The sequence below is a fragment of the Catharus ustulatus genome, chromosome 2 (assembly GCF_009819885.2).
Source record: "Catharus ustulatus isolate bCatUst1 chromosome 2, bCatUst1.pri.v2, whole genome shotgun sequence".
NCBI classification, from domain to species: Eukaryota; Metazoa; Chordata; class Aves; order Passeriformes; family Turdidae; genus Catharus; species Catharus ustulatus.
Genome location: NC_046222.1, coordinates 41,983,705 through 42,010,832, shown reverse-complemented (window position 1 = coordinate 42,010,832; position 27,128 = coordinate 41,983,705). Strand labels below are relative to the sequence as shown.

The following is a 27,128-nucleotide window of genomic DNA, read 5'->3' as shown; positions in this document are numbered from 1 at the left end:
CAGATCCATGCTAGCTGTAGGTCAAAATTACACAGGACACTTGTATTTGTTTGTGTTCTCTTACTTAAGAGCATTTTTGCAAATCTTCATTCACATTACATTCTAGTAAACAACTGTTCAGAAAAAGTCGTGCTGGTTCTAACTTTGAACACCATATTGAGGGATACAGAGAAAAACCCCAGCGTTTAGGCGGTTCTTACTTGGTACTAAGAATGTTTTATGTGAAAAGGAATGACATAGAGATGAGTTTTAAGGACAAATGTTTACCCACTCGGTGCTATGAACTATGACTGCTGGGTCTCAGAGGCACTGCCTCTATCTTGTGAAGTCTTGCTACTTTCATTATACCCATAATTTTATTGATGCTATGAATTATAGAGTCTTACAGAGAAAATGAGTCTCACTTTGACCTGATTAACATGCAGAAGGTAATACTACAGAAGTAGATAAATGGGCTGGGGACAAAAAGGCATACAGAATATGTGTTAGATTAAAATAGAATTAGAACTCTATAAATACTATTCACTCTATTATGCAAACTTTAGCATATATTTAAACTTGAAACATCTTGTAACAGGCAGCAATAATTATTAAAAGGAATGACTGGAGTCCTATTCTCAAGCTAGCTTTTTCAACTATCTTACATCTGCAAATAAAACCCACTATCTTAATTTTCTATAAATCATGAGATGATAATCTGATGTCATTTTTCTCTGTTATAAAAATACTTCACTTTCTGAAACAAGAAGAGACATACCTATTTGTCTCATGACAGGGTCAGGGGGTGCTGTTTTAAAGAAAAACCTTTCAGCAATATACAGTTCCAACTTCTCTGAGAAATCAGTGCAAGAAAACTTTAACAAGTCTAGACAAAGAAAAGGTTCTCTTCTTAGCTGTTCCTAGTGTGAGCCAAAAATAAATAGCCTTTACTGCACATAAAAGCAGACTGTAAAGTGATTATGGGGAACCAGGACAATAAGACCCTGGGAATATACACCCAGACTAATTCTGATGAACTTGGATTAAATTTAAACTTAACATCTTTGTACTTTGTGTATTACTGTAACGAAATCAGATTTTATCTGAATTTCATATTTACAGTTTTCCCCATGGCAATCGGTTCCCTTGCAGTGTGCTTTCTTTATAGGAAACCATCATAGGAGGAAGAAGAAGAAAATAAAAATATCCCCCCCGAACCCTCCAAAAATTGACATTTTTTCTGTCAGTTCAGTAGTGAGCCAGTCCCTAGGTCAGAAACAACAGTTTAGTTATTCTTCAACACCGGTTTGGCTTAAATGGCAGTACTACACATACGAAGTAACAAGTCAGTCTTGAGATCTTATTTTCATCTTCTAATTTTCAATATTTCATAAAATTGAAGTTTTTGACAATTTAAGTGTATAACTGTGAGCTGTACTTCCTGACTACCTATGCCTTAAACCAAAGTATGAGACATTATTTAGTCCTCATTCAGAAAATAATACATTATTTCTTCCTTTAAATATTGTTTCCATATAGTTTAAGCAAGCTTTTATACATTCACTTCATACATTTGAGTATAAACATAACCCAAAATGATGGCGTCAGTTTTAAGATAAAAATTATATAAAAATGGGATCAACACAAATTAGAGAGGTCATCCCTTCTTTTGGATTCTTTCCCTCACCACTGCAAAATCAATACAACAGTGTAGTACTCTCATCCAAACACTGCCGGCTGCTAGGGGTGATCCCATGATATGATGATTTAATGGATAAGTACTGAATTTTAACACAGTCTAGAAGAACAGAAATTGAATGGACTATCTTCATGTAGCACCATCAATATCTATTGCCCTGTTGTTAACAGTGCATTCAGGCATCAAACTTACTAGGCTACCTTGAATTGCATCAGCTGTAGGAAAGAACTAATTGCAGTTGCAAACATATTTTAATGACTACTGTAATATAAAAACATCTCCAAATGCAGTATGATGTAATCAAATATTATAGTTATGGAGACAGTAAATTACTAGTTATACTGATGATCTTATTTTAATAACTTTAAATCCAATTTAGTTATATTTAGTTAATTTCAACTCATATAGCACTAAATTTAACAAGGAATAATTATTACTGCACACGAAGTAATTTGAAAAGTTCTCTGTGCGTGTGAAAAATGTATGTTATCACTTTATATTCAACAAGATGTGAAAACAAGTGCTGCAGTTAAAATTATTTCTTACAGAAATTAAATCTCCTGCATTAATATGGAATATCCCTAAAGGAATCACAAATCAGAATGAAATTTAGAAAAGGAATGATTTAGTAACCATCAGAGTAACAAATTAACAGATGAGAGGAATAGTCAGTTTTAAATATGATGTTGAATGACTTGCAAGAGTTTTCAGGGTATAACATTGCTTAAATAAAATTCTTCTGTAAATATTGACTTTCAGTTTAACTTCCCAAGTAGTTACACATTTTAATGCTATATTAGAATTAGTCACTGCTAATGCTTTTAAATCTTTGCAAGTTGTTGTTTGAATGTACGTGCCTAAACATTGCCTAGAGCAAAGAGCTGAAGCTCATTCCTGTATATCCAATTTTGGGCTACATAATTGTCAGCATATGAAATGTGTCTCTAATTGTGAAGCATATGAATGTGTTGTACAGAGTTAGGCAAATCTATTTGGAGCAAACCCTACAGGTATTTTCTGCAACAGCAACTGAGACTAAGGATATATTAGCTATGTGAAACCAACTGTATGCTCAGGTACATTGGTTCCATAGATAAAAACCTTCTGCCAGATGTTGATATTTAACTCAAAGATTTCAAGGCAAAAGAAATAATTCTTAAGAAGAAATAATATATTTAAATTTCTGACATCCTTCTGCATTTTCTCAAATCAAATTTCTTGCAATTTGTAGCAATAAAAATACAAATTTTAATTTAAAAATTAAATTACAATAATAGAATCACCAAAATACAAACATTTACAATACTAACTAAAATTTACAATGTGGTTGACAATCCAGCACAAACAAAAATTTCCCTCTCCAAAAACAGTGGACTTAGATAATGAAAGATAATTAAGAAACCTGTACATTGACATCCATGCGCACTTTCCATTATCAAATTCTCGTGTCAAATATAATTTTATTTTTACTAATCAAGACGTTTTATTTCACTGACTTTTGAATTCTTCTCTTGATGACACAAACCCAATAAATTTTGGAAGAATTTTGGAAAATAATAGCTTAGTATCTGTTGAGATGCAACAATCATGTCTTAATACAAGGACAGCACATGTTACTATCTTAATCTAAATTTTTACAGTTTCACCACTCAGTGTAGAGGCCCAGAGAAGGTGACTTTAGTCACATTCCCACTCATCCTTAGGCTCCACTGTGGTCTGAGAAATGCTCATTAGGCTTTGGCCTTGAAGAACTGCACCTGGACTAAGCCTCTCTCCTGTGGGTCAGAAACACTGCCCATTCCTAGGAAGTAGAAGAGCAACAGTTTTTTTAAAGAGCAGCCTTTGAAAATTATTTTTCTTGCTTGAAAACCCCAAATTAAATAATATTTATGTTACTGAACCTTCAAAGAAAGTTACCAACTTGAATTACATCCAGGATAGAGTATTACTATGATTAAAACCCACTCTCTTGTGATCTTATAAACAGTGATCTAAAGTGAGACCCTTTTGAGCTCTCAGTTATGAGAGGCCGAGCATTACTAAAGCCCACTACTTAATGACCTTATAAACAGCGGTCCTGTTGGCACTGAGACCAGGATAGACATTCCCATCATCTGGTAGATGCCGAAGTGAGTGTACCCTCTCTTCCTTTTCTTTTTCCTCTTTCTTGTCCTCCCTTTTTCTCTTTTCCTTTCTTAATCTAATCTCTCCATTTTTAATGAACCTCTTTAATTTCTCTTTTCCCTTCCATCCTACCCGCTTATCCAAGACCCACTGCCATGTGTTTAATCTTTCTTTTCCATCTACCGTACACTTTTATCTGAACCCCATTGCCATGTGCCTACATATCAGGTCAGGGACTAACATGCCAATTTTCATGTCAAATGCATAATCTACCAATAATACTCTATACTTCTTTGCAGACCCTCTGACTTTTCTCTTTTTTTTTTTTTTTTTTAATCAAGGAGCATTTTTGAATCTCAAGTACTTCCTTCCTCTAGTTTTTGTAGTGATGTTGATATTCCTTTATGTCTTCCTATTTCTGTTTGCAGTTAAGAGCCTCAAAATGACAAGCAAAGTTTTCTTGTTTTTTGTTTTGATTTACCTGAAAGACAGCCAGTGAGTGACAGAAACAGCAAGAGTTTCCATGACAACCACATCCTTGGTCACAAAGGTCCTTCCGTCCCTCTTTGTGCAGTTGTTAGCAACGTTGACGTTTCTTAATTAAAGCTTAGCCTAGTGGGACAAAGACAGATCTGTTAGGAAAATTAAAAATATCTCTCAATAATATGACAAACAATTCAAGAGATGAAGCTACTCCTAATGCAATTAAAAGTCTAGTTCCAAAGGTCTCTGCATATTCAGGAAGAGGTATCCTGACATACTCAGAGGGATCTTGCTCCAGTAGTTAACAGTGTCAATAGCTCAAATGTCTATGGCAGTTCTCTGCATATATGTATATATATTTACATGGATATCACCTTAAAACTGCATGTATCTTGAAGATTTAAATTTCCAAAAAGCCAAGATTAGAAGATAGTACACGTATCTTTCACAGCAAACACTTTCAAAACACATGTGTTCTTTTTTCCTGAAAGAAGTAGGTTGATTTTTGGTATAAAGTCTTTCAAAAAGCACATGTGAAAGCGGACAGTGAGGTGGATTGAGCCTTGGCTGGAGGGCAGAGATCAGAGGGTTGTGACCAGTGGTACAGAGCCTAGTTAGAGCCTGTAGCTTGCAATATTCCCCAGGGATCAGTACTGGGTCCAGTTGTGTTCCAATTAGTAATCGGTGACCCTGGCTGAATGTAACTCTCAGGAAGTCTGATGATTATACAGAGCTGGGCTGATACCCTAAATGTCTGCACAACCCTCCAGAAGGGCCTCAACAGGCTGGAGAGATGGGCAGAGAGGACCTGTCTGAAGGTCAACAAGGGCAAATGCAGAGCCTTGCACCTGGGGAGAAATAACCCAGCAGGATCTGACCTGCTGGAAATCTGCTCTGCAGAGAGGAGCCACCACCAGGTGGCTGGTGGACAGCAAGCTGTGCCTGAGCCAGCAGTGTGCCCTGGGGGCCAAGAATACCAATGGGATCCTGGAGGGCACTAGGAAGAGCATTTCCAGCAGGTGAAGGGAGGGCTGCCGTTCTGCCCTGCCCTGGTGCGGCACATCTGGAGTGCTGTGTCCAGCTCTGGGCTCCCCAGTTCGAGAAGGACAAGCAAGAACTAAAGAGGGTTCAGCTGAAGGCAGTGAAGATGATGAGGGGACTGAAGCTTCTCTCTCGTGAGGGAAGGCTGAGTGAGGTGGCAGAGCACTGGAACAGGCAGCTCACAGAGGTGGTAAAATCTCCTTCTCTGGAGATATTCAAGACCCTCCTGGACATAATCCTGTGTTCCAGGTGAATCTGCTTTGGAAAAAGCTTTGGAATAGATATCTGCATACTTCCCTCTCAACTCTAACCATTATGTGATTCTTTTCCTGAAAGTAATGTGTTGGAATATTTAGTATAAATTTTTTTTTTTACATGTTTTAGGAACATCCAGGCGTTTTTACTACTCACAAACTGGATTGAAATAGATTCCAATTTCTTCTACTGTACTGTAGAAGTAGCACTGTACTACTGTACATTGATAATGTACCAATACATTTGAAACAATCAACATTTTTACAGAATATATTATTCACACTCATCTCCTACTATTCCACAGATTTGTGTTTCCTATCTCTCCCATGACATGAACATAAATTTTGGCACACTTTATCTTTGATCACTGTCTTCTTAACTCTCACTTTAACAATGTCAGCAACTTCACCACATTGGAACTCAAGAGATTTTACATTCAAATATCTGAAAAGTCAGTCCAAAATATGAGAAGATTTAGCTGGTTTAGTATGGAAATACGTATACTTCTGGTCTTTGACTTGAAAAGCATCAAGTTGAAAACATAAAGCTAATTTCCTACTTTTACTAAGTCATATTTATTCGGGAGGACTTTGAGATCCTCTTATTGGAGCCCAAGGAATCTTCAATCAGTAGAGTCTGTGATTTATAACTACGAGAGCAATGATATGTGACATAATTATGAGACAAAGGAGAATTTCCTTTGTTCCCCTATTCAACCATTTTTGGGGATAATATGACTCCTTCAGATACTAACCAGCTTAGTTACATTGCATATTTTCTGCTTTGGGGATCCTATTCTCAGTGTTAGAACCCTCACAGCAAGAGAACAGAGGCAAAGCTCTATACACTTGCCAAATATAAAAATATAAATCATAATGTAAGAGTAGGTTCCTGTTGGATTTTTCAATTTCAACTGCTCTCTGAGCATCTCTAGTTGTAACCAGTTTTGACAGTCTTTCCATCATATCTGGAGAGACACACTGTGTGAGCACAAGATGACATCTCTTTATTTTGCTGGTGGTTATTCCTGCAACAATATAAAGGTGTAGCTTGTCATCTTTCATTTAAACAGAACAGCAGATATGCTTTTCAACACAGATAAAAAAATCCCATTTAGGATTTTTACTTCCTTTCAGGTAACTCAGACCAGGAAAACTTAATATTGGATGTACACATAGGTATAAGCAGCCCTGAAAGAGAACACAACAATCTGGTAGACTGGTGACTTTCCACATAGAGCTTGTAACTCATCTAAACCTCCACAGGAAACATCCTCAATTAATTATTAATGTCTTCTGCCTTTGTTTTTCACTTCAGTGATAATCTGCTTTTCAGTCATTGTGTTCCTTTGGTTAGTGAATTATCTCATTCAGCATTCTTTACTGGCCAGGCCTTTGGGAAATAAGTATTTTCATTAAAATTTAAATTTTTCCCTTATGGCCATATCTGTTAAAGAGAGTAAAGCAGAGATTTCTCCCCCTGCCCCAAATTTTATTACATTTTCTTCTTCTTCTTTTCTTCAATTCTTTTCAACTACTTTTATAACAGTGCAACACAGAAATTATTTTAGCTTGGCAATTTTTCTCTTACATGAACAAGGAAAAATATACCAAATTTTCCAGCATTACAGTGACAGATTGTTGCTCTATTTATTACTAGGTAGTGCTGTGCCTATTGGATTAGACTGTTAAAAAAAATAATAATAACAAAGGTTATGATTGGTAGAACAGAAACAGGATGAAGAATAACTGGAGCCGAACAGTGGGAACATCAAAATAAAATATGGACTTATACATATTTCTCTTTGCGTTCTGGAAATATGATGGTTTTAAACTCACTCAGAAATCTTGAAACATGATGATTTTAAATTTTCTGTGAATTTTTTTCTTTTTTTTTATAATGTGCCATTGGAGACAACAGAGTTATAACAAATTGTGTCAGATAAGGAACCCGTAAGTGAAGAGCTGTAACAACTTTTATGTGACAACCCTAGGTAGCCTGTACCTATCAACATAATACATACTTCAGATCTGTTACACAGGAATATGAAATTTAAAACCAGGGCACTATGACAGGGAGATTATCTAATTTAAGTCATGGATGTTCGACATTGGCCTTCCCACTTGGATATTTGCTGTATACATACGTTGGCTGATCTCAGTAGAAGAATTGCCAGCAAAACAAGCAGGCACCAAATATGCCACTTCATAGCTTTTAAAAAATCTACTTAGAAAGCTTGATTATTGTCATAATGAAAAGATTTTGCATCTCTATTTTGTCTATATTTCTTGTTTCTTCAAGGATAATTGGCTCAAAATTTACTGAGCATATGGATAAATGAAACACGTAGTAACACAATGGGGTTACTGAACATCTAAGGGTTGGGGAGCACCGTTCATGCAGACTGAGCAAGTCATTGATACTGCATGCATAGGGCTGCCACGTGGCATATGGGATAACGACAAAGGTGTTTTTTAGGAAATAATATGGGCAAGAGGCTGAAAATGCTCTATTTAATAAATATAGGCAGATAGTCTAATCTCTGTTCAAGATTTAATGAAAGGATGTACTCCTGGCTTCACCATCAGTGGTTACCACCTATCTTTCCAAGGACTAACCTTTCACTTTTAGGCACATGCATGGTTGAAGAATTTCTTTATGCTTATAGCAAAAAGATCAAAGCTGCACTAAATCCATTAAGAGATTTAGTCCTTTCTTTTACTGAAAAAAGGGGGAAAAAAGAAAGGGTGTCATTGCTGAAAAAAACCCTCATGAATATTCTCTTAAATCTTGTAAGAAAAATCTTCCACTTAAAACTGGCATATTCTAAAAGTGGCTTAAAGACATATATACCAGCAGTATTCAGTTGTTCTTGGCTTGAAAATGTTGGTAATTTTCTATTTTTTTCCTGTGTTTTCCTACTCCTGATTATCCCAGAATGAGGAATACTTAAAAAAACAAAACAAAACAAAACAAAACAACAACAAATAAACAACAACAAAAAAACCTACTGCATTTTAATCTTATGCCTGTAAACCAGAATATACTGCAAGTTATGCAAAAGAACACAGCTGAAGATGCTACTCAAAATGACTTTAAAATAATTTCAGCTGAACTGTATCTGTTTTCTCCCTCAGTTTTAAATTAGGACCTCACAAAAGTCCAACTGGTTTATTTGGAATAGTTTATTGGCTTAATTCTTCAATGAAAGAAAATTAAGTGTCTGGAATATACTATTTTTTACAGATGTCTTTTGCATAATAGCATGAGTTGACAAAGATCTGCAGCCAGATTTTTAATTTAAAGATGGACTGTCTATTATTTCTTGATTATTTTTATTTTGTCCTGTTCTTATTCTGATTTCTTTACATTAAACACAGTTTCAGGAAGTTTGGCTTTTTTTTCATTAGTACCAAGGATATTAATTTTCCCTGAAGGAAATTTGGATAAAACAGTGATCTAAAACACAGATGTATATAATGTGCAGCAAATAATTTATCTAACTTCTTTTCCAGTACAAAAATGATAAAATGCAGTTTTTAATTTCCACACAGTATTATCCCTGGTCCTTTGTTTTCCCCAGGATTTCTGCCAAAGTACTTTTGCAATTTCTTTTCATTTTGTGTGCTAATTGTAGAAAAGTTATTAAAGCCTTTGCCATTCAGTATGTTTTAATGAATTGCTTTGGTTGGTAATGGCAGGGTGGATATTTTCTCATGGTTCTGACTTCTAGTAGAATTTGTGAATACTGAGAGCATGAGTACTAATTCAGTGTTGTCAGCCCTAATGTGCAAGAGGTTTGAACCAGATCCAGTAAAATTGTGCTCTTTTGAAAGGTAATAACAGTATTTACTATCATTAATATTTGTTTTCTGGAACTTATGATACATTAAATTTAACTGCAAGGATCTGTTATTTTTTTTTTTTTTAATTAAAATACTTCTAAAACAAAGCCTTTATCATAGATACCGTGACGCTGATATCAAAGTGTTTTGTTGCATTTTCACTACCTAATTTCCCTTTTCCATCATATGCATATTTATCCATTTATTGTAGCAACATGTAGCAAAGAGATGATTGCTTAAATCCACATCCTCTCTCAAAGCAGTGGAGCAAATCTCTGTGTCTACAGTGACAATACTGCTCAGAGGAAAGATTGTGACTTGTCACAAAAAATAAAAGTTGTATCTGTAATATTTTTTCCTATATCAATATGCATTAGAGAAAAGCTCAAATTATTTCATTTTCCATTTCCTTTCAAAAGAGGAACATGCAGGTAATGAAGAAATAACACCAGTAATAAGCAATTCTGATGTTCCTGATAAACTTGGAAGAGCAGGGACTGAAAAGAAGTAGAAATTGATCCATTCCCACCCACACATCCAAATAGTAAGAGGAGGATATTGGCATAAGGTGCAACGAAACTGCTGATAATATTCCTTACTCAAGGTGGCAAACCTATGAAATCAATAAATGCAATAAGCAAAGTATTACTGACCAGGCTGTGTATAAAAGGCTTGTTAGGGTCTTTCAAGAAGACAGAGGTCTATCTGAAGATAGAGTTTAAAGTATTTCTACACTTTAAAGCTTTCTGAACTACACCAAACTCTCTCTGCTTCCTTGCACAACCTCTATTGCAATGAGGGCTTGGAAGATATCATTGGAATTGTTGCAGAAAGCAGTTCAGCCTATCTTCCTTGCTCCCATGAGTATCAGACCTGTAATGCTCAGTCCATGGAGAATTAGAGGTTTTAGAAAACCAAAGGCTCAGATATTACAAAGCTCATAATGAACGGAGGACGTAGCTTGGCTGGAAATTTTTTAAAAGTGCTTTAAAGTGCTGTAAAGATCTCTGTAATGAATGTTTATATATAAAGTTAACTATTAGACCACAATTACAGACAGTGGTTATACAGAATATAAATAACCTTGACTGGGTTCATGGCTTGCTTTCAATTAAGTTTTTATTTGTTCAGTCCAAAGTCTTTTTGACAATACTATTTTTAAATTGGTTTAAATTTACTAAAACCGTATTAAGTCAATATTTGATGAAAGTCATACCGTAGACGTTTATACAATGAAATGTCAGTGACAGTTGTTACAGGACAAATGAAAGAGAAATGATATTAAGGTAATGTAAACAGTGAGGCGTCTAGCAGGATTGATTATTACCACAATGGAAGATCATTTATTTTCAAGATTTAGTAGTTGTTCAAACTATTGTAAAGAAAATTTAATAAATATCAAAATTTAACAATTAAACAAAACAACTTCAGAGTTGTTTATGACCACTCAATTTACTGCTAATAATATTAAAAGTTTATTCTGCACTGGAAACTTTCCTTGTCAGATTCCTCTTCATGAGCAACCAGGACTTTCAACACCTAAATTAATTTTTATAAGTATTTTTTGGGGCGGGGGGGGGGGGGGGGGGCGGTTGGGGTGGCTTGTTGTTGTTTTTGTTTTATTCATGATACTAATAATTTTTTCAAAAACACCAGTCCAGGTCGTGAAAGAGAACGAGAGAGAATGCTACTCTACAAAAGAATCAAATTAATTCTTTCTGAAATAATGATCAACCACAATTTCTATACTGGTGAATTAACAACTGAACTACTGCTCTAAAAAACAAAGTAAAATTTTTGATTGCTAGTGCTGAGTAAGTATCTCAAAATACCTATTAGTCCAAGTGATTCTGAATTATTCAGATGAATCAAACCTGTTTGGAAAGCTGTGCACAACACCCATACAATAAAAAGTTAATATTGTATTAAATATTGATTATTTTATAGTATTTGAATATATTTGAACATACATATTTAAAATGAAGGTTTGTATGTAAGATGCAGAATGTCTCCCTTTCTAACATTTCAACCAGTTGACTGCATTTGCTCTGTGTTCAATATTACTTTTCTTTAACCAAATCAACCACTAATATGTCTAGAGGAGATTTACAAAATCACTTGACCAAGAAGGCTGGTTTATGCTGAATTATTTGAGGGACTTTTCAATGTTGTTTGCTGTAGGAACCATATCCTCTTTGACATTCTTATTGTAAATCAGACATAAAATGTCTGTGTGCTCAGGTGAAGATGGCAGAGACAGTCCTCAGCTTCTCTAAACCAGCAATTCCGAGGTGCTCTATTTGACAACATTCATTTGAATAAAGCTTGAAAAAGCTGGAGTACTGCTCAGGCAGTCAAGTGTCTCAGGATATACCTTGAGGTACTGGGTGTTGAGAAGCGTTAAAACCATGAACTCCTTTCTACTTGCAGGTATTGAGGCAGCTCCAGCATGCTGCTCCCACTCCAAGGCATGGTCTTTGGTGAATAAAACACCTGTGCGAAGAGGCCTTCTGAGAAGGAAAGGAGTGGAATTAGTTCTGTTGGTGATTTTTCCATCTATTTACCAATCAGACTGACAGTTTCTAAAATGCAGCTCACATTTCAGAGAACAAGCAGCTACTGGGGATGAAGCAGTTTAAAAAGCCTTTCTCTCTCACCTAGGATTGTGAATGCAGTATGGATTCACTCAACAGCATGACTTTGAAACTTCTTAAAGTTTGGGCTGGAAGTAACAAAGATTTTGTCACAAGTGCCACAGTTAAGCTGTTTGATTTCTTGTATGAACTATAGCTGTTGTTACACACTCTTCAATTTATTTTCTTTTTAGTACTGCCAATATTGTTTATATCTAATAGCAAAAAAGAATAAAGAAGAAAATTACAGTAATTTCACGACTATAAGGCGCACCCTTTTGACTAAAATTTCAGCCCGAACCTGGAAGTGCACCTTATAGTCCGGTGCACCTTATCTGATGGACAAAGTTGTGACATTTGCCACCCCAGAAGCAGGAGCCGCAGTGGGGGAGCACCTAGTCGCGAGGGGAGCAGGCGGCACGGCCGGCAGGAGCCACGCTGGGAGGGAGGGAGCCAGCCCCAGCCACTTCGTGGGGAAGGAGGGAGGCGCCGCTGCCGGCCCGGTGCAGGCGGTGTAGAGGAGGAGGCAGAGAGTAGCCACCGCTGCCGACACAGCGCGGGTGGTGTGGAGAAGGAGGCAGAGAGCAGCCACTGCCGCCGACACAGCACAGGCGGTGCGGAGAATGAGGCAGGGAGCAGCCACCACCGCCGACATGGCGCGGGCGGTGCAGAGGAGGAGCTGCGTCAGCCAGCGCCGGGCGGGAGCGCCTGGGTCCGTGGCAGCTGTGGCTACCGGGCAGGGGAAGCCGGGACCTGTGGCCGTGCGGTGGTAGCCAGGAGCTGCCAGCAGCGCCTGCTGGGGACGGGTGGGAGTGCGGGGGCCTGCGGCACAGGGATGGCACCTGGGGCTGCATTTAAAGGCTACACCAGTCTGTGAAAAATGTTTGCAAACTACCAGTAATGAATTTTGCACGCGGCTCACCTCCTCTCTGAAAAAAAAAAGTGCAAGCCATGAGCCCAACTGCAAGGGGGGCAGGAGCGGCCAGCCCCTGGCCAGCGGGGCCACGCAGGCTGGGTGGCACCCCCTGCCCCCCGGTCCCAGCTCTCGCCGGTCGGGTGGGCTGAGAGGGACCGCCCGACCCCTGCTCACAGTCCCCGCTGGCCACACGGGATGAGAGGGACCGCCCAGCCCCTGCTCACAGTCCCCGCTGGCCACACGGGATGAGAGGGATTGCCCAGCCCCTGCTCATAGTCCCTACCGGCTGTGCGGGCTGAGCGGTAGCCGCTCAGGGAGAGAGGGAGCGGGCACCCCCCAGCCAGCAGGAACCGCACAGGGAGAGAGGGAGTGGGCAGTGCTGCCCTGAACCGCGGCAGCCGCGAGCCTCGCCTCACCAGCCAGGGGTGGGCAGGAGTGCCGGGCCCCATGCACGGGGACGGTGCTTGGGGCTGCGTTTAAAGGCTACACTAATCTGTTAAAATGTTTCCAATTTGAGCACATGCCAGTAAACTCCATAATCGTGGGATTCCGTTACTAAGTAGTTACTTTGTTGAGCTCGGCACGGATCTTCGCGGCAAAAAAAAAGTGCGCCTTATAGTCCGGTGCGCCTTATCTGATCTACAAAGTTGCGAAATTTGCCGACTCCCAGGGGGTGCGCCTTATAGTCCGGTGTGCCTTATGGTCGTGAAATTACTGTATACTTAATTTGACACTTTGGAAATGAAGTTAGTATATGAAGAGGAATATAAAACCTGAAGAAAAATTAATTCAAAGATTTTTGACAGTTATTTTGAAATGAGATTAACAACCTCATTCTTTTTGCTAACTGTGATGGAAACCTGATTGCAGCAGTAACTTAGCTATCCTAAATTAGTCAATTAATTTTCAGATGTCTAAAGCTGAGTGATAGCAGTCTTCACTTTTTTTTTGCAGTACGGAAGTTTCAACTGCATGTGAAAAACTGGTCATCTAACTCCCAATCTCAGTTGAATTACAACAAAACCACCCACTACCTATGACAGCCCTTTCTTGGTATTTTGCTTTAAGTATTCAGGAAATATGTTTAAGCACTTAATATTAAGAATAATAGATGCCTCAGAAAAATTGAAAGGTTCAGAGAGAAACCACAGAATTGTAGGTCACGTTAGTAACTTGGTCTTAATCCGCACTCTTTGTATTAGGCTTGATTTATTTGCAATGAAAAGTTGCAAGGAAAAAGGTGTATTCCTATGTTTTTTTTTTCAGGTTCACTTGTTTATTTCCAAATTTCTCTGGGATTCCTTTGAGATATCATAATATGTGCCAGTGCAATTGTATCTGGAAATAGTCTTTTCTCTGGCAAGCAAGGGATTAATTAAGGACAATGAGAGGACCAGCAAGACACTGCTGTTGTTTTGTTCCTCAGCTGCACTTGGTAGAAGCACCTCTACTATATAAAGAGCAGCTGATCTTGGCCTTGCTTCTGCAGCAGCCAACTACTGCCAAGAGGGAAGATGACTGCACTTAAACAAATATCCTTAATTGCCACTACATCTAGTACATCAGCCAGCATAAATAGGCCTAGCTTAAACCTTCCACTTCAGGCAACTGCCAGATGAATGATACTATGCATTTTAATAACACATACCAGGGTCCTTACTCATTTCTCTACAAGGATAAACCCCTGAAGATTGTGTGTCCTGTTCTGAAGTTGTGGCCACAACCTCTCCATGGACCTGCAAGTTCAACTCATGTCTGTGCTCTCTTCTGGAAAAATCAGCTGTGGCATAACAGCATATTGTGCACCAGGATGCTTAATACCGTGCATGTAAAGGATCAGTAAATTTTCTGTGCCTAAGATGTGAGATCCTATGCACTTTTTAAGAAAGGTGCAAGGCAAATTAGAAAAATTGCAGTTTGCAACAAAACCCAAAACCAAAAAAAAAAAAAAACAAAAAAACCCAAAAAAACCCAAAAAAACCAACAACTTATTTTGACATGTTATTTGTGAGTTCTGAGTTATTGCCTGTGTAGTCACTGTTGCAGGTTTCACATCAGTCCAACCCCCAGGTTTAGGTAACAAGACCATTTTTAGGCAACTATTTAATCTGATTGTGATGTATAATGAAATAGCTTAAAAGTTCAGTTTAATCACAGAATCACATTTCATTTGATTTTGAGGGAAGTTGTGGATGCCATCCCCTGGAAATGTTCAGGGTCAGGTTGGATGGGGCTGTGAGTGACCTGGTCAAGTGAAACGTTCATGGTAGGAGGGTTAGAAATCTTTAAGGTCTATTCCAATACAAACCTTTCTATGACACTTTGATTCCATGAAAAGGCCTTCAAGTTCATTGAATTCAACCATAAATCTAACACTGCCACTACATCTTCAATTCAAGGCAGGCTAGACATTTCCTAAGCTTAGGAGATAGAAGTTACTTTAGACACTTTCGGAAACAAATCTTAGAATAAGTATATTTTAAAAATATTGAGTATATTTTCTAAATGATGCATCCAATTCAATCTATTCAGATAAATAAAATTAAACAAAAACATTTGTTTCAGTTAAATTTGTGCAATAGACTCTCTCTACAATTAATAGTTGCCATATCTCACGTCATCAAAGAGTTTAATGTACAATAAAAAGACATTAGCTTTAGAACATAGATGTTAGAAAAGCAGATGAAGATGCAGAATTTGAAAATATATCTGTAAAAAACAAAATAAATTAGCAGAAGACACCTAGAGCACTCAGTTATTGTTCTGTAATGGTTGTGGTGGTTTAAATGCTAATAATTTTGTTCTTAGCTATTTACTGTTTGGAACAGTGCGATGCATTTTTTAACTGGCATACTGAAGAATATTAATGATGCAACAAATTGATTGGTACTACAGAGATGCCAGAGATGTATCTGCTTTTTTATGAGCATATTTAATTGCACATGTTTCTTAAGTTTCTAATTACAACTGGTACTAAAAGTGTCTAGATACTTAAGGATGCATTTTTATATTTAAACATACTTCATTATTATTACTTATATGGCAGACAGTTCACTAAGATATAATGATAGGATATTAAAGTGGATTAGAAATCTCATTATTAGAACACAAACTTGTCTGAACAGAAAGAAAAAAATAAAGTACTCTAAATGGAATAAGCACCTCTTCATTTTCTTTCACAAATCTCCTTTTATTATGAGCTAAATGTCAGAGACATAAAGACATAACTGTTGGCATGATCCCATCAGGGAGGTTTCTATCTGTTATCATATGGTATTCAACATTATTTTTCCACAGATGTTAAGCAAAGCCAGCAAAATTTACTAAGGGCTCAAATTTAAACCAAATATATTTTAGCCTATCTAAAGGTGGATTGTTTATTTTTAAATAGTAAGATATGACTGCAGTCAAATAACATTTCTTCTTGTATTTTAACTCAGCATTAGGGTAGACACCAATTATGAAATTGTGCTGTCAGGTTACCCCTCTAAGGGCAGTCACACACTTCATGTTTTCAGTGGCAAATTGAATTTGACATTTAATTTGAAGCCCAGGGTGCCATAATGTAAAACCTTCTGCAGTATAAGTGATAAAGCATGAGGGCATACATCCTGTCTGGCTCTTTTAAATAGTCCTCTCCATGTAACTATTGCCTTCATTATTTTCCTGATATTTGAAGGAAAATCCCAGCAAATATTTAGAATCACAGTAGCTCACAACTAGAGTATTTTATGTTTCCTTGTAGATTCAAATAAATGCATGCTGTTCAGACACCTTTTCATTTCTGAGTTTGTTTCTGAGAAACAAATAGAGGAAACCTTAGGATAGCTCTTAGTAGGTGCTAGTGGTGCCAAAACTTCCTAATTTGTTTATTCTTCAGAAGATAATTTAACATTTCAAGAAAGTGTGCTAAGAGAGATTGCAAGCCCTTTATTGGTGGAAGAATAATTTCTTGCAGAGGTTTCTGTGTAAGTTGGTAGCCTTTCCCTTAATACATTTTAGAGTCTTGAAATGTAATATTTTCAAGAAGCACTCAGATTTTTTCCTTCTTTGATAGAACAGACAGTTTTAGGATCAAAATTTAAGAATGTCATCATCTGAAAGTCCAAAGGCTGGTTTGGTGCACGTGGAAATGCAATTTAGTCAGGATTTCTGGGTTGACCATGGCATTGGAGGTTACCATTATGTATAAAAAACCTCTCCAGACCAATAAATAAAAAAAAAAAGAAAAAATCACAACAAAACCAAATACACCCCCCTGAAAAACAAACAAAAAACCGAAAGCCAAGCCAGAACAAAATTCCTTAGGACAGTTATTTTTCCCTCTAAGCTTTCATATTACAACAGCAATGAACTAAGCTGTGGAATATATGTCAGTTCAGAATCAGGCCCAGAGGCTCCAGCCATAGAATACTACATAACAAATATCAGATCTCTGTTCTATTCAATATTTGTATACAAATATAATCCAGCCCACACAGGAGCATATTTCTGGTTAATTATCCTGCCCACACAACACATTCAGCATACTGCTAATTTTGCATAAACTGTCACTATCTGATCTGCATGAAAGTCGGCAATGATCCACTTATTTCCCACCTTTTTTCCTACCATTTCTACATTCTGTATCAATTGGATTAAGTGTTTTAGTATAATTTTGTATTGTTGGTATGCTAAAGTGGAATTCACTGTCATGAAGATGAACTGCTTTAGCACTCCCTACAGAGCACCGACATTTTCCTAATTATTTCAAGAAGTGGTGAGAGTTCTGTCAGGAGATGTGGAAGTATATGTCCTGAGTTGTTTTTTTTTTTCATTTTTTGAGTTGTATTTCTGAAATTATTTTTCAATAGTTTTTTTTTTCTGGGGAGAGAACAACCTCCTTAATTAAAAGAAGTCATGAGGCTCTTACTGGTTTCCAGAGAGCATTGTCACTGATTGTGTTGACAGCACTTATTTCCATTGATATTGAGGTTTCTTTTCATTCTTTCAGAACATGTGTTGCAAAAGCCTTGTTGCTTTTCTTTAGCTAGTGAACTCCAATTGCTGGAACAGCAATTGTAGTTTGTAGGTTGTGTTCACTGATAGATGAAAATTTATTTTTAAAATTTTTTATTTATTCCTATTTATGAAGGAAGATAATTTAGAATTTACAAGCAAGAACACAAACTATGCACTGCTTAAAGTTTACAGTGTGGCACTTTCCTTGCTGTACAAGATGCTTCACTTTGGTGAATTCATATTGTCTATGAAACACAACCCAAGACCATCAGAATGCAGTGAAATAGAATGAAGAAAATATGTACCTTCTGCTGTTAGTGTTCTGAAATTTTGCCAGTGCAACAGGCAAAAATACAAGCCTGAGGCTACTGGTGCATGCTGGACAAGTGCTGACAAATCCTAATAATTACCCAGAGAAGGCTCTGTCAAGACACAGTTTTCACTCACTTGTTTGACAGGGAGTGAAGTGTCAGGCCCATCACTGCACCTACTGATGATTTTTGGGATTTTTTTTTTTTTTTGGTGATTCTGGAAGATACATGTAATGATGCCTGCCTTTATTGAAAGTTCAGCTAGCCCCTTCCAAGAGACCCCTTGGCACAGCCCTGATTAGTGGTTAAAAGGGAGCCAATGTGGAATTGATAGAAATTGTATCTATGCTTCTCTTCCCTCCCTGATAATTAGTTACAATCATAAGTGTTTTACAATTCCATTTTTAACCTCTACTGCCAAAAAAAGAATAGCAGGATGGCTAATAGATAGAGTGCCACTTATATCTGAAAATGAATGCTGTCTCAGAATGCCTTGTCACCTTCCTGCTCTTCCCTACAGGCTTCCGGCATGACAGCAAAGAAAGAGAAGATGCCAAAAGAACACAGGCTTAGTAAAATAAGCTCTCAAAATCAGTCTGATTATGCCTTTTGTTAAATGTGATGCTACACCTTCTATTCTTCTTATCTTGTGTGCTCCCTTAGACTCTAATTACAATAGTTTATCCATAAAATTAACATGATTTATCTATGCAACTTAGTACTGTGACAGGTCCCATCAAAAAAATATCTGAGCAACTGAAAGAGAAAATAACCCCCAGCATGTTCACTTATTTTCTTTCCACTATCCACATTATGTCAGAATATTTGAAAATTATTCAAAATAAAAGAATGAGAATGTAATTAAGTATAATTATGTAGATTACTACTGAAAATAGAGAAGCAGATATTATCTGTGTTTTGAATATTGTTTTTAAAAGTCTTTGTATTTATATGACTCCTTGGCCCCATATCCTAACCTACTATAGGATAAAACTTTATATTAATTAAAACAATAAATTAATTTATTAAATATAATGATTAAATTAATTAATCAGCTTATAAATTAAACTAATTTTAAAAATTTAACCAGACTTAATCAAGAACAAGGAGACTTCAGAAATTTGATAATCTTTCGTAGATAATTATACCGGAAAGCTGTCATGTATTAGCTTACCCTAATTCCAGTAAACTAAAAGATAAAGTTTCTAATTGTAGATCCTTCAATTTGGCACTGAAAATATGTAATAAATTATAATCTCCCACCTAAGGAAAATCCAAAACTAAAAAGACATGATTGAATAGTAACCAAATGCATAGAAAACATCTTACCTATATGACTATTTTACATTTCCATTAAAGAAGGCTCATAACACGTCCAGCAGAAAAAATCTCTAATTTGAAAATATTGCCACAAGTTTTACCATACTTACATTTACACCTTGTTAGTAGTTCAGAAAAATAACTTGCAGAAGAACAACTAAAAACAATTTTGGTTTCAACATTGTGATCATATCAGTGGATCTCTTATGACAATATACTCACTATGGAGAAAGACATTAAGAAACAAGACTATACTACAGTCATTCAAAGTGCTTAGAATGTTTATGGAGACATAAAAATAGAAAATTAGTTAGTACAAATATTACTCCTGCAAGTAGATATTATCATCTGTTTTGAGCTTATGCTATAAAAGATACGGGCTGGAAAATATTTCCTGAACCATAGAAAACTCATGACCTTCAGAAAAGGATGTACTGTGAAGAAATAAACTATTATGAAATTAATCCATTTAATAAAATTACTTATTTCCTGACTAAATTTCTTGTTCCCAAACAGATTTGGGTGAAGGGGGTCGTTGGATAAGCAAGAGATAAGTAGAGACTGATTTCTCCTTGAGACGGCAGAAGATGGATGTTTCTTTCACATCCATCCACTTTATGTCTAAAATTTAGTCTGATTATTATGTATACGGTGGACAGAGGGAAGGAATCTCACCCTTCTCTTAGGGATTTGAGGATTTGCTGAACATATCAGAAGTGCCACAGGTTTAAGAAAGGTCATTTTCAGAGTTGCAGAGGAAGTGGGGAATAAAGAAAACCAAACAAATCCATGATCTCAATTTGGTGAAGGGGGGACATTACGAAAGCAAAGCAATCTGAGGACAAGAGAAGAGGCAATGTACTTTTTCCTACTCATAAACTTCAGGTTTGGACAGGCTGGCTCATTTAAATTTTTTTTTTTTTTTTAATGCACCAATCTGCTCAGCTGTTCTCTTACAATGTAAATTTTATGTGGCCACCAGTGGCTGAGATGAATGATTAAAGTCAGATCATGACATTCTGCCCCCAAGTATTTTCTGTTTTCATAGAACAAGCAGATTAAATATTACAAGACAGCTACAAATCCAAAAATAAATCTGCTGTGTCTCCTATTCCTATATACACTTCTGTAGCCTGCCTTACCCTCAGCTGTCCTTGTTTGTTGGCCTCTACAGACCAGTCTTTGCCCTTGACTATTTGCATGTAATGTACTAGAAAGTTAATGTATTATTTGTTGCCCCACTGTTACTAGATCTGCTTTTTTTCCTTCCACAAAGAAGGGATAAAATTTGAAGAAATCAATCAGATTGATAATGTAACATCACAATAAATGTGTCTTATGTGCCATTTTTTACAGCTTGGTATTTATAGAGTAGTTTAAAATAATTGACAATAAATTAAGAAAATCCATAGACCAGAAGGGATTTTTGGCACCAGGCCCTCTCTCCTACAGATGTTCATCCCATTCCTCTGCCTGCCCCTTCTCAAGAAGATAAAATCCATGGCTCTTTCACCCTCCACCATTACACAGCCATTTGGTTTTCCTAATTCAACAGCATTTATGTCCAGTTTTGTTTCTGAGACATATATGATTATGTAGTGTCACAACAGTCCCAGCTGGCTTGGTCTGAGCAAGTTAGAAGAATTAGGACATGTACATGCAGATATACATGAATGTAGCCTTACTTAGTCTTACACACTGACAAATTTAACTTGACATTAAACATTTCAGTTTAATGTCCAGATGTCCATCCATCTAATAAAGTCTATATAAAATCAGTTTTTTCTATAGTGTTAAAAAAACAAGGGATTTTTTTGTTTGTTTGTTTTTTAGTTTTACCTAAACAATAAAGATAGTAAAAATCGTTTGTTTTTGTTTGATGATTTTGGTTTTTTTCCAAAATTATAAGGTTTTTATGAATAATAAAGTTGCTGGTATTATTATTTTTTTTTGTATCAAGAATAGTTTTGAGACTTAAATCTCATTTTGATATTTTAAAAATGACATCTAATTTCTCAAAATTCTATGACAAAAAGATTTTCTGGGAATAACTGTAGTAAAAAGAATTGCTGATATTTAAGGCAACACATTCTACCTACAGTCCAGAACAGCAAAAATTGTTTATTAAAGAACAGATGTGCAAATAAAAATATTTGCTTTCCCCTGTATTCAGTAACTCAAACATTTTATTTTTTTACACAAACAAGCAAAGACAAACTTCTCACATGGATATGTAAACTTAAAGTATGGGAAAGATTAAGACAAGCTTGGATATAGATGATATATTTGAGCATTTAGCTTTAAATCAATGTTTTGGCATATGGAATTACAAAGTAAACAGCAGAAACTATGGAGAAACAATCATAAGAAGGAAGAAAACAAGAAATATGGGGATAAAAAAGAAAGCAGTAAAAATGCAATTACTTCACTTTGACTGTTATGTCTTTGATAGAGGATCAACTGGGCAGTCACAACCTTCTGCCACATAAATTCTGTCTATTTGTTTCAGCCTGTTTGAAAATTAATGAGACAATGAGTAAAAGAGAGTATACCATTCATATTGCTTTTTGAGGAACAAGTTTGATTACAAAAGACAGTCTGTACAAAGTCCCTGGACATATTTATCATTCTGTGGGTATATCCTTTGACAGCTATAAACCTGTTATCGCTAACACTCAAACAATAGTTTTATTTTCCACATTCACTGCCATGTAGAGATGTTTCTATGAAATCCATCAATATTACTGGTCTTATTTTTCCACTTTAAGAATAAAGACAGTTGTTCAAACACAGGTTTTCTCTGAGCCCATGTTTTTCTGTTGGAGTTACTGGGAGCCTGGCTGGGCTATAAAAAGATCTGTTTAATAATAAATTAAGTGACCTATAGATACAGAAATTAAACTTGCACAAAACCCTCACAAAAATTCTTATGATCATTCTTCAGCTAGTACAAACTTGTGTATGCAAATATAAATTTCTTCCTTTTAAAAAAAAATATTAGTTTAGCTTGGTCACTTGCTGAGAAATGAATCCAACATAATTCAAGTAAAGCTGCCCATTTAAAAGCCTCCTCAAAGCAATATAAAGTAATTTAAACTGACTTGTTTAAAAATCAACTTAATTAACTCAGTAAAATGTACAATACAGCTCTAATAATTAGTGAAATCAAGGACATATATAGTCTAAATTTAATTGGGGGCATTTGTCCACATTCTGGTCAGGTTTCTTGATCAGTGTAATATTCATCAGCATTTTGAATGTTCTTATTCTAACTCACACTATTATCATTTAAAATTTCAAGTTGTTTAGCCTTTCCAGTGGCTGAACTGTTTGCTCTTCCTATAATAAAACATGAAGAGACTGTAACTCCTTAATGTAGTTCTAATTATTTATTTCTTTGTTAGATTTTAGGCTTTAGTGATTCCTCCTAAAGAGTTACTATAAAATTGCTGGAGATGTTATAAACAAAGTTTGAAATAAGATGTTCTAAGTAAAATTAATTTTAACCTAAATAACTTCACTAATCAATCCAAATTCCTGTAAAAAATCACACAAAAATTCTTGCTTAGTAGAGAAAAAGAAAAGAAAAAAGCAATCGAAAAACCAGATGACAGCACAGATGAAATATTTTATTGGGTGTCAGCTCCAAAACTGCTCTTTCTTTCTCACACATCAGATAATTTATTTAGTCAGGAATTAACTGTCATAATAATCTTGAAGAACATATTGCATTATCTTCACTAGAACCCAGTGAGTGATGACAAGCTGCCATTAAAACATGTTTAAAAGTATGTGAGAGTGAGATACAGGAACTAACTTTTTAAACAATCCATCCCACTCACATCACTGTATCTGAATGTCTTTTCTATCAAGAATCTCAGGGACTTTCTTTTTGTTGGGTCAAAAAAACCTCTTGCTTAAAAATGACCCAGAATTAAAAAAAATAAATATATGTATATATATTTCCTAGGATATATTTTTCCTTAGGCAGGTTGCTAACTTTTCCACTTCCTTCCTACAAATTCTAAGATTGTCTCCATTATATCAAATATTCAAGCTTTATTTTTGCTCTCAGTAGGGATTGTTATAGAGAAGCAAAAACTTTACTGTTTTTCTGGCTACTCTGGACAGATCTTATCATGCCTAACTAGAAACAAGCCTAATTTGGGCACCTCCCCTTAGCTATCTATAAGGAGCTCTTTCTTAACTCTTTGAACATTGATACTGATATACAAACTCTTACTTTGAAAAGCATTTCTTTAACTATGTGCATCAACATGATGAGCCAAAGACAAACAAAATGAATCATCAAAATGAAGTAATAATGTCCTATCTTCTGTTCTTCTTAGTTTGTTTTTTTTTTTTTTTCCACAATTGAGAGCAGTCATGGAGTTTGTAAGACAGATTTTGTAATACATGGCACTGCTGTCTTGGATTTTTCCCCCTGCTAATCCTTTAGCAATAAATTAATACAATGAAAATCATATTAGATGATAAGAGTATGACAAACTGAAGATAAACAGAAAACACTGTGTTAAGAGAAAATAACTCACCTTTAAATGCTACTTTGAACTACAGTTTTATATGGACTCTCACCACTAAAAAACATAAGGAGACCAGCTGCAAACGTCTGGGAGGAAACAAACCCTAACATGATGAATCTTGAGCTATTTTGTTTACCACTGTTTAGTCACAGACAGCAGGCTTTGACATGACTACGCGCAGTGCACGCGCAGCACCATCTGTGAATAGACACTTGTACACACCTTGCACTGCACAGCTTCAAACACCCACAACAGTAGCCAGCAGGAGCTGTGCATGTACTCTGGGAAACCTTCTGATCCTGCCAGATTAACCACTTCTTACCAGAACTGCACATAATTTTGTCTTTGCTTCACACAATCCCGAGGGAGGGCTGATGTTTAACTTGAGAAACTCCTCTATGTGTGGGGCTTTACCTCAAAGGAACACATTATATATTAGAGGGACAAGAAAAGCAATTTACTTACTGCACGACAGCATCAATATTCTGGATTTTACAAACCATTTCTGGGAATGAACACTGAGTAAACACCTCTTTAAATGGACCTGAGTAGCATAATTAGCATTTCAGAAACGCACTCAGGAACATCTTACAGGGTTATACTTTAACTGGACATCTCTAACACATCTTCACTCACTAGTCATGTTCTTTTCTCTTTGAAGACTCAAAAATAGCTGTATGGATTTTCATCGAGCTATATATATATATATTTCTGATAGTAAGATGGAGAAGTCCAACATCAGTTTAAGGGGAAATTAAAATCTACTGAAAAACATGACAGGTAACAAAAAAATATTTCTCAGAAGCTTTAGAGAAGGAATAATAGAAAATCTAGAGAAAATTTAATCTTTATAGTAAGCACAGATCCATAGACTAAACATGATACTTAATCCTTAATTGATGCATCCAGCCATAGAAATTAAATTTTGCTCTAAATGCAGATTGCCAGATAATGGTAATTTCCAAGTGCCAAAATGTGTGCTGCAACTAAAAATGCCAGCTGCAACCAGGAGTAGATATTTACTATAATCATAACTTGATACAGATAACATACTGGAAAACATCACTTGGAAAGGTGTCTTAAATGGAGAACTTTATATACTAAAAAACCTAAATCCTGTAGTTTTGCAAAAATTACTGTGTTAATGCATATGACACTAATTTTTGTTGGTATTTTTTAAAATACAAAATTAAATAGATAGTGATATTATAGTATTATTTAATTGCAGATCTATTTGAAAGGCCTATTAAATATATAAACATATGACAGATTACTGTATCCAGTTTGAAACAAGCCCCGGCAGTCAGTTTCTGTTTGATCTATTAATGAGCAACAGAGAAGGTAAGAAGACAAACTAGTCAACAGCTCAGTCTGAGGAAAAAAAAAAAAAAAAAAAAGCTGTTATTAGGGCATTCTGGAGGAATTTAATTGCCTTCATTCTGATTATGAGGAGAGAGAACTGAACAGCCATTCTTATACATAACAGGCATCAGTTGCTCTTCAAAGGAATAGGAACAGATGGATTAATTTTTCCTGTACACCGTTTTTTTGAGAGAAGTTAGAAGACTGAGACAATTTTTTTCTCCTGCCCGAGTTGTTTAAAATGTATCAGCACTTTATGGGAGGGAGTGTTTTCCTTTTCATAATCAATATGAATACTTGTACACAGACTGAGGTAAAGACATAAGAGTCCAATTCAGGGAGTAAAAAAAGGAGTAAAGAGTTCATAGTGCATTTTCATTGAATTTTTTTAAATCAATCAGGGTAGCCTTAGTCACTTAAAATTGTCAGCCTTGTAAACGGATTTGCGTGGCAGAATTCACATACGTGTATCTTCTGCTTCTTAAATTTTTTCAAAGTAAAAGTGTGCTAAAAGGGTTAAAATTATTTTTAAACATGTAAGTGCAAATACTAAAGCTGTAGGAGAAATGACATACAGGATAAGATTGCACACAGAATTATCTATGCACCACTAAAACAAGAGAAGGTGAAAATAGAATATGTTCTAACCAAAACTTTTCCACAGGAGGGGATTACAGTAATTTCACGACTATAAGGCACACCCTATTGACTAAAATTTCCCCCCAAACCAGGAAGTGCGCTTTATAGTCGGGTGCACCTTATCTGATGTACAAAGTTCAGAAATTTGCGAACCCGGAAGTGCGAGCTGCGAGCTGAGCAGGGACCCGCGGGAGCTGCGGCCGTGCGGGGGGAGTCGGGAACCATGGGAACCACAGAAGTCGCAACCGCCAGGCGGGGAGAAGCAGGGGGAAGCAGCGCGGCCGCGGGGAAGCGCCAAGAAGCGCCACAGGAAAGTGCCGAGAAGCAACGAGAAAGCGCCCCGGGAAAGCACCAAAAAGCGGCAAAAAAGTGCAGCGGGAAAGCACTGAAAAGTGGTGAAAAAGCTGTAAAAAAAACGCTGTGAAAAAGTGCCGCGGGAAAGTGCCGAAAAGCGGCGAAAAAGCACCCTGGGAAACCGCCACGAAAAAGCGGCGAAAAAGCACTGCAGGAAAGCGGAAAAAAAGCACCGTGGGAAACCGCTGTGAAAAAGCGGTGAAAAAACGCTGTAAAAAAGCGCTGCTGGAAAGTGCTGAAAAGCGGTGAAAAAGTACCCCAGGAAACCGCCGTGAAAAAGTGCCGCGGAAAAGCGGCGAAAAAGTGCCCTGGGAAAGCACCGAAAAGCAGTGAAAAAGTGTCAGGGGAAAGTATGGAAAAGCAGAAAAAAACCACCGTGGAAAAGCATGGAAAAGCAGTGGAAAAGTGGCGAAAAAGTGCCCTGGGAAAGCACCAAAAAGCGATGAAAAAGTGCTGACGGAAAGTGCAGAAAAGTGGCGAAAAAGCAACGAAAAAGTGCTGTGGAAAATCTGCGAAAAAATGATGAAAAAGCAGCCAAAAAGCGCCGCGGGAAAGCGCTGAGAAATGGGGCCGCCACCAGCTGGGGGGAAACCGGGAAGCATCGTGGCTGTGCGATGGGAGC

At 36.6% G+C, this 27,128-nt stretch overlaps 1 protein-coding gene across 4 annotated transcripts in view; it reads right to left on the bottom strand.

Annotated features, from left to right (window-relative positions):
- The window catches only part of CNTN5 (contactin 5), a 440,548-nt gene that overhangs the window by 325,312 nt on the left and 88,108 nt on the right, over positions 1-27,128 (bottom strand). For 3 of the 4 annotated variants that reach the window (XM_033051352.1, XM_033051356.2, XM_033051355.2), the window contains exon 2: positions 4,284-4,414. In XM_033051352.1, the coding sequence (XP_032907243.1) occupies positions 4,284-4,338 (55 nt within the window). In that variant the 5' untranslated portion in view covers positions 4,339-4,414. Of the gene's footprint in view, positions 1-4,283; positions 4,415-11,800; positions 11,892-27,128 lie in introns of those variants that run through there. The other variant, XM_033051354.2, reaches the window with a different exon arrangement.